Below are 8,760 nucleotides of genomic sequence, written 5' to 3' on the forward strand. Positions count from 1 at the left end.
TACAGGTGCATGCTGCCATGCCTGGCTAATTTTTGTCTTTTTTGTAGAGATAGGGTTTTCATTATGTTGCCCAAGCTGGTCTCGAACTCATGGCCTCAAGTGATCTGCCTGCCTCGGCCTCCCGAAGTGCTGGGATTGAGCCACTGTGCCCGACCCTTATTCTCATTTCTACTCTTAGTCTCAACTTCAGCCTCGTCCCGTCCCCAACCCTACCCACAACCTCAGGCCAGCTCTATGTTCGCCCCCAATCCTATGCCCTAGTGTTACCTTAATTTAACCCTCAGCTTTGGCCTCACCACCGAACCCAAACCCATAACGACCCAGACACCAAACCCTTGAGATGATAATCAAAAGTATATCTCCCACTCCAAGGAGACATAATATGCCTCAGGTGACCCCAAACAGCATATAGCCCCCATGTGACCTCAGCATGGTGCTGGCAGCATGGTGTGGTTATGTTGCAACAGGTTTTCCTTTCCAGTTTGGTTTCGCTCAGCCGCATCCATCCAGCCATTCATCTGCAGTTCTATTTATTAAATCATTCAACAAGCGTTTATTGAATGTCTTTCCTGTGACAGTAAACCAGCCGGCATCCCTCCCTCAGGAACAAATCATTTAGTGAGTGATACCAATCAATGGCCAGTGAGCAGTGTAATACATCCCATGAGAGAGATCGCATGGGGTTCCCTGGAAGGAGCGAACCCGGGCACCTGATGTAGGCTGTTGCAGGGGGTGGCGTGGTTGGAGGAAGGCTTTCTGGAATAAGCGATGTCTGAGTTGTGACCTGAAGGAATGGGTATGGAGGGCAACTGACAGAGTAACGATGTTCATCATGGAGGCAGGGGACATAGGAGGGGAATTGAGGGTGTGTGTGCAGTGTGCATAGGTGTGCACACACTGTATGTGTGCTGGGGAGGGATAAAAGATGTGGTTCATGAGTCCCTGACATCATAAAGCTTATGCTTTGAGTGAGAGAGGTCAGGTCTAATGCACTGGAGTCAGCTGCAGAAGAGGGTAAGCCCATGCCTGAGTAATTGCCAACTAAGTGGATCCCCTAAGTGTCTGCATATTTCTGGGAAGAAAGTTCATAGGGTAAAGCATGTGCGTGTGTGGTGAGGTGGGGCTGGAAGGCTGAAGTGGAAGAGAAGAGAGTCTTCCAAACAGCCAGAACAGTCCCCTAAAAGGCCGGGATATGAGAGAGAACATAGCATGTCCATGGGCGGAGAGAAGTTTGCAAACGTACTGAGATTTATCCACAGGGCGTGCATTCAGAAGAGCACTAGGGAGTTTAGTCAAATGAGAGTCAGGGAAAGCTTAGGAAACAGGTGGGGATTGAGACTTTGGGATAAAGACATTCTGGGCAAAGGGAAGAATTCTGACAATGGTAAAGAGGTAAAAACAATCGTGAGAGCAGAAAAGGGGGTTGGGGAGGGTGGGGAGGGTTAGAGAGGGAGGATGTACGGGAACATGTTGAGATCTAAAAGTGTAGCTGACATAAACGTGGTAAAGACTACAGAAGAGGGTAAGGCCATGTCTGATTAATTGCCAATTAAGGCAGATGGACCAGCCAAAAACATGAACTCTGACATGGAAACCCTCACATGAAAAACCCAGCACAGCTTTAAACCCACTGGAAATCGAGTCATGAGGTAGCCTCACAAGTAGACATTGCAATGGAAAGGTGACCTGTCACAAAGTATCAATCAACAGACAAAGACACAATCAAAGGGAGGTCTGGAGGAATCACCTTGTGCTTCCAGACAGCCCCCACCTGTGTGGGAAGCTGAACGCCAAGGGTGGAAGCACGTGGAAGTGTTTGAATGAGACTAACCAAGCCAGGAAGGAGGTGTGAATGCCACTTTCTCAAGAGCAAGATGGTACAAAATGGGCAGGGGGAAGATAGCAGAAATGGGGTCATAACCTATGTAGCAACCTCCAGCAGCCTCAGGCTGCCCAGGGTTGAGCTTTCGGTAAATCTCTGGCTTGCCTGTTCAGCTCCTTGTGCAGACCCTGGATGGATGAAGTGCAAGGAAAGCTACTGGCTATGCTGAACTCTGGTCCACAAGGAAGCAGTAGCTGGTGATGTGAAAATGACCAGACCCCAAGAAAAAGAAGCTAGTTCTCCTCAAGTTCATGGTAGCTTCTAACCTATTCCCAAGACTTAGCAAAGCAGATTTTGAAAACAGAGAAAAGACAGATATAAGCTACTGTTTTAGGCATCTAAAGTAGCACAGTGTGCATGAGACTCATCTGAGGAGAATGGCTACAATGCAGATGACCTGATCCTGTGCTTAGGAATGGTGATTACATCTACCTGTGGCATGGTCTAGAAATATGTGTTTTTCAACAAGTGTCCCAGGTGCCCCTGCATTTCTGCAATCCTGGGCTATATAACATTTACAAATGATTCCGGGGAAGAAAAGGAGGAATTGGAGAAGGCTTCGAAAGGAACCAACCTGTTCAATAGTAATATTTTTGAGAGGCTGCTAAGTGACATTAATCTCTAAATTGGTGACTTGATTTTCAGTGCTTATGATAGGGAAGAGGGAGATATGTGGCTTAAAGAATCACTCTCAATATATAAGTGGATGTAAATACATGATTGGAAAATGGGAAAACATTTTCACCATACAAAACAAGGTCAAGGTTCATAGGTCCTTGGTGGCTGGGGAGCTCTGGAGAGGGACTCTGGCATCCACTTGGGGGTGATTTTCCAGTGGAAGTGCAAATGAGGACCTAGTCAACTCAAATCAGAGCAGATCTCAGGAAGAGGAGAGTTGGCCCATGATTTTTATGTTTATCAAAAGGGGCATGGATTTTTTTTAAAAGGATGAGAAACATCCCACTCAGCATCTTATTTCCAAATACAGTAGCCTGGGTGTGTCCAGGCCTGCAGCCTGTCACAACGAATGAAGTATCCATCTCCTTTCAAAGGCCAGCCCCTCCACCTGTATCCTGAGTCCATCATTCGCATCTGTTTTAGTTCTGCTTGTCTGCAATGATCCTGTTTCTTTCTCTGGCTATTGGAGAAAAATGGCCTTCTCATCTAGCATTGCCATAGCTTACACACGTGTCCTGCTATTGCCCATCTTTTCTTCTTCTTCTTTTTTTAAGCCAGGGTGTTTCTCTGTTGCCCAGGCTGGAGTGCAGTGGTGCAATCTTGGCTCACTGCAGTCTCCACTTCCTGGGCTCAACTGAGGCTCCCACTTCAGCCTCCTGAGTAGATGGATGGGATTACAGCGCCTGCCACCACACATGGCTAAATTTTTGGTAGAGATGGGCTTTCACCATGTTGCCCAGGCTGATCTTGAATCCCAGCTCAAATGATCCACCTACCTCGGCCTCCCGAAGTGTTGGGATTGCAGGCATGAGCCTCCGTGCCTGGCTTTGCCCATCTTTAAAAACTCCTCAGTTGACCTTTGCCTCCCCTTCACCTGCCAACACATCTCTTTATTCTCTTTCTCAAACCAGTCATCAAATTTGCTAAATCAGATTCACTTCCATACCTCCCAATTTCTCTTCAATCCACTCCTATCAGAATTTCGTGTCCAGTGTTCCACTGACACTGCTCTTGTCAAGTCACTGAAATTCTCCTGTTGCCACATGTAATGGTCGCCTCTTTGTCTTTGTTCCCCTCATTCTCTCAGCAGCGATTGACAGAATGGAGCCGGCCCATCTTGAAACACACCGTTGGTGTGGCTTCCCCAGTGCACGCCGTCAGTGGTGGCTCCCTGTCAGCCTGCGTTCTTCCTCTCCTTCTCTCCCACCTCTCCATGCTGGGCTAGCCCAGGGCCTGTGCCTTGCACCTGTTCTTTTCTCTGTCCTCCCTCCCTCTCTGCCCTCACTCGCTCATTGACTCCCATGGCTTTTATGGCTAATGCTATAGATTCCATCAAAACATGATCTCCAGTTTTACCTCTGAGCTCCAGACGTGCCTCTGACGTCTCCACTCGGACCCTACTTGAATGTGTAAGATATATGCCAAACTTAGGACAGCCAAGAAAGAACTGATTTCTCTTCCAAAACCTTCACATACTCTTCCAATGATCCCATCATCCACCCAACTGCTGAAGCCTAGAACTCATCTTCATGTCAAAGAATAAAGAATAAATTTTAAGTGTGTGTGTGTGTGTGTGTGTGTGTGTGCTGGGTCCCAGCATCAAATGTATATATGTATATATGTTTATATGTATGTATGTATGTGTGTATGTATTATTGGTCAAGGTAAAAAGGTTTGAAAGCTCACACTGCATGACACTGCCTTGCTTTATTAAAGAGCTCCAGACAGGGCTCCAGGCAAAGTAGCCTATAGTTTGTGCCTCATGCACTAGGCCCTAGGGAGGCCCACCCCAGCATTTGCAGGACCTGGGGTAGGAGTACAAATTAAGGCCCAAATACCATATATCTGAATATTTTTAAGTTATAAATCAAGTTAATGAACTGTTAAATAAAATTCGCTTTACTTACCTAGCTTGACAAATGTACCCTCTTTGGATGTTCACTCTACTCTGTGGCCATGCAGGGAAAACAACCCCAAGCTTCCTGCCCCCAGCCTCTGCCCACCTTCCTTCTCATCCCTTCCTCCTGCCCACAGCACAGGGGTCCTGGTACATACATAGTAGATACCTCAGCTTGCAAGTACAGTCTTCGTCCACCCCCACCTTCTTCCCAAATAGCCACCTGTGGCCACCTTTTATAGGCCAGGGGTCAATCTCAAGAGGAAGACCCAGGATAGAAGCTTGCACCATCATTGAAAGGGGGCCCACAGTCATGTGGACAGGGAATTCTAGTTCTAAAAGAGAGAGTTTGGGTAGGGCATGCTGGCTGGGGCCTGTAATCCCAGCACTTTGGGAGGCTGAGGCAGGCTAATCACTTGAGTCCAGGAGTTTGAGACCAGCCTGGGCAACACGGTGAGACCCTATCTCTATTAAAAATACAAAAATTAGCCAGGAGTGGTGGCATGCGCCTGTAGGCCCAGCTACTCAGGAGGCTGAGGTGGGAGGATCACTTGAGTTTGGGAAGTTGAAGTTACAGTGAGCCGTGATTGCACCACTGCATTCCAGCCTGGGTGACAGGAGTGAGATCCTGTCTCAAAAAGAGTGGGGTTGGGTGTGGGCTTGGGGTATGTGCATGCCCCTGGCCTGCGAACTCCTCACCCTGTGGGTGTGGGCATGGGCATGACTGGAGGAGGGTGGGGCCCATAGTGGGATCCCTTTTGGCCCACCTAGAATGGGGGTACTCCTCAGGACAGACTGAAGTGGTGCAATTTGAGGATCCTTCATGCCTTTAGGTCTTCCACTCCCCACCAAATCCCCTCTTCCTCCTCAGGCCTAAGTTTAGTTAACCATCCACCATACCCTCCTATGTCCTACGGCCTCTCACAGTGTTTGATATTTCATGTAAACTTCATTCCACTGGACTTTTAGAGACTTTCAATCTTCAGCTCAACGAATACCTGAGTTTCTTTCATACTCAAGATGTCGCAAAGAAAGCAAACATCAATAGGAAGCCATTTCAACCCACAAGGAACTTGTCACTGAATAAACCAAATTAAGATGGACACACATTAAACATAATGCAAGGCAGCTATTGGGCTCAGAAGAGGGGCCTCAGGAATGTCTACAAGAAGGAGGTGAAGTTTGAGATGAACTTTGAAGAACCCATAAAAAGTGAAGGTGGCCAGGCGTGGTGGCTCAAGCCTGTAATCCCAGCACACTGGGAGGTCAAGATGGGTGAATCATCTGAGGTCAGGAGTTCAAGACCAGCCTGGCCAACATGGCGAAACACTGTCTCTACTAAAAATACAAAATTTAGCCAGGCACGATGGTGCACACCTGTAATCCAGCTACTTGGGAAGCTGAGGCAGGAGAATCGCTTGAACCCAGGAGGCAGAGGTTGCAGTGTGACAAGATCATGCCACTGCACTCCAGCTGGGGCGACAGAGAGAGACTCTGTCTCATAAAAAAAAAAAAAAAAAAAGAATGGTGACGGTGAGAGGAAGGGTGTTCCTGGCAGAAGGCACAGCATGGGCAAGGGCATGGTGGCAGGAGTGTATGGCTTGTGTTCAAGGAGGAGTCCTGTTGGCCAGAGGTTAGGAAAGTGTTGGGGAGTGTGGTAGGCTCAGAGTATGAAAGGGGGGTACAGGGAGGAGTGTACATTGACTTCAGTAGGCAGTAGAAGTCATTAGAGGTTCTTGGGAGAGGTGATCCTGTGATTAGAAGTCAAGTTTAGGAAAATTAATCTGGTGCTGCAGGCATCCTGACTTAGAAGAAGTGAGAAAGATAGTTAAGAGGGGATTGTGTGTTTTTTTCCTGTTCATTTCCTCTGTTACCTTCCTAGTATCAATTGCTGCTGCTTCTTATCCCGGTAGATATGGATCTAGAAACTGCATGATTTGGCCATTGATTGAATCAAGATCTGAATGAGGATAAATGGGAAGAAGTGGTAATTAGCCATTCTGGCATTTTGTGGCTGATGATCAGAAATACTTCAGACAGGTGAAATAGCTGGTTCGGATGGTGATCAATGAGGAGTTTGAGGTAAGGTTAGGTGGGCTACATTTCAAATCTCAGTGGAATATTGAAGTAGGGGTTGCCCAGGAGACAGTTGTAAATTGAGATATGGAATTCAGGAAATAGACTAGAGCTACTGAATGGATTACAGAGTTTTCATTTAGGGTTGAAAGTTGGAAATTCAGGACTGAAAAAGATCTATAGAAAGAGCATGGAGGTAAGAAGAAAGAAGTATGGAGACACTTGCTTCAAGATCCCATAATAATAGGCAATACGTTTAGGAGAGATGACACCTTCAACTCTTAAGAGTTAACACCTGGCTGGGCACAGTGGCTCACACCTGTAATCCCAGAGCTTTGTGAAGCTGAGCCAGGAGGATCACTTAAGGCCACAAGTTCAAGACCATCCTGGGCAACACAGCAAGACCCCAACTCTACAAAAACATTAAAAATTAGCTGGGCATGGGGGCATGCACTTGTAGTCCTAGCTACTAGAGAGTCTGGGGTGATAGGATCACTCGAGCCCAGGAGTATGAGACTGCAGTGAGCTGTGATCACACCACTGCACTCCAGCCTGGGTGACAGAGTTAACACCTGACTGAAACAGGAGAGTGTCTGGAGTGGAGAAAGGAGCATCAGCAGAGCCCTGGGAATGAGTGAGGAGGGCATCCAACACCTCACGTGGCCTCCATTCTTGTCCTGCCCTAGGTGTTGGTTTGCAACTGAATCCATCCAGAAACATCAGAGCTAGAGCTACCAGGCAACTCTTCTACTTGTGGCCAATTCAAACCTCATTCGGAGGTCTGAAGTGTTTCCCCATAGTACTTACCTGGCAGGAAGTAAAGTGACCAAAGCCAGAGGTCCATTGTTCCTTCTAGAGTGCGAGATTCACCCAAGAGCCCCTAGAGAGCGGGATGGAGACACGCTGCTTACTCAGGAAGCCTTCACAATCTGGAGCTAGAAAGAGATTTCTAGCCCCACGAGGAAGAAAGCTTCACGATGAGGAAATGACAACCTCCCTTGTTTGCTAACTAGTCTTAGGCTAAAAAGAGAGTGCTGACAAACCGCAGAGGAAGTCAGGAGCTGAGAAAACATGTTATGTGGAGTAAGAAAGGGTCACCCCGCTCAAAAGGCATCTAGGAAGTTCCTCCAGACTATTAGCAGCGACCAGGCCTGATATTCCTTTGTCTTGGTGCTTTTTCTTAGCAGGGCCTCCCGTGCTTTCCTTATACGCATTGGTTTTCGAGCTGGGGTCATTTGCTTTCATTTGGCCTTCAGGATAAAAGAGCCTTATCACCAATTTTCCCCACCTGAGAAAGCCTATATGGGCAGATGCTTGGGCCTGAAGTCAGAAGATGCTGACTGTAGTCCTTACCAGTCACCAGTTAACTCATCTTTACAAACGTTTTTGAGCACCTACTATGTGGGGATACTAACTATGGACTTTGAACAATCCATTACTTTTCTCTGAGCCTCAATTTCTTCAACCTAGGAAATAAATGAAGCTGGGACTAGATGGTCCCTGGCATTCCCTCCTGCAGAACATAGTTCCTGGGAACTTTACCATAGCTCCGCAGCACCTCAGCCATCCCTCACCCTTCATCTCCCCCAACTGTCCCCACAAGGTGCTGCCCTGTGGCAAGGGCTCAGGCCTCTGTCCAGTGACTACCAAGGCAATGCAAGAACGGGCTGTGACAGGTCATCCAGCCACTTTGCCTGAAGTCACGGCAGCCTGGTAGAGCCCTCCTTCAGGACCCCAAGGGCCCAAGGGTAAGGCCCATGACTGATGGAGAGATGCTGAGGCCACAGGGCATCTTGGGAAGAGTTTTGGATGCAAGTCAAAAGACCTCAGGTCTTGTCCTGCCTTTGCACTTTCTAGCTTTCGGCAAATTTCCCTGGGCCTCGGTTTTTTCCTTGATAAAGTAGGGATTGCCCCTGCCCTGCCCACCTCACACGGCTTTTCTGAGGCCTAGCAGAGCTCACAGGCATGCAAGTGCTTTAAGAAGCCTTCACTGTGAGCTGCACAGGGGTGTTACTTATAAGAGCATTCCCAGGGCTCTGTTTCTGGAAGTTTCATCCCTGGAGGTCAGTTCCCAGGGCCCAACCTCAGGTGCAAGAACCTCTTGTGCCCCTGGAGGATCCAGGTTATTCTCACACTGTTTCTGGGGAAGGTGTGACTGACACAGCCGATTCCACAGTGGTCATGTAAGCCACTCCCTGCTCGCCCCCACACAGCAGACTTGTCACAT

General features: G+C 47.9%; 1 protein-coding gene across 3 annotated transcripts in view; it reads right to left on the bottom strand.

The window, feature by feature from the left end:
* Positions 1 to 8,760, bottom strand: part of FAIM3 (Fas apoptotic inhibitory molecule 3) — a 20,213-nt gene extending 11,453 nt beyond the window's left edge. Inside the window, exons 1-2 of one of the 3 annotated variants that reach the window (XM_011937526.1) lie at positions 8,667 to 8,760; positions 7,341 to 7,413 (exon numbers count right to left, since the gene is read on the bottom strand). In XM_011937526.1, the coding sequence (XP_011792916.1) occupies positions 7,341 to 7,377 (37 nt within the window). In that variant the 5' untranslated portion in view covers positions 7,378 to 7,413; positions 8,667 to 8,760. Of the gene's footprint in view, positions 1 to 7,340; positions 7,639 to 8,666 lie in introns of those variants that run through there. The other 2 variants (XM_011937533.1, XM_011937541.1) reach the window with 2 other exon arrangements.

This window comes from Colobus angolensis, unplaced genomic scaffold (assembly GCF_000951035.1).
Source record: "Colobus angolensis palliatus isolate OR3802 unplaced genomic scaffold, Cang.pa_1.0 Scaffold100, whole genome shotgun sequence".
NCBI lineage: Eukaryota > Metazoa > Chordata > Mammalia > Primates > Cercopithecidae > Colobus > Colobus angolensis.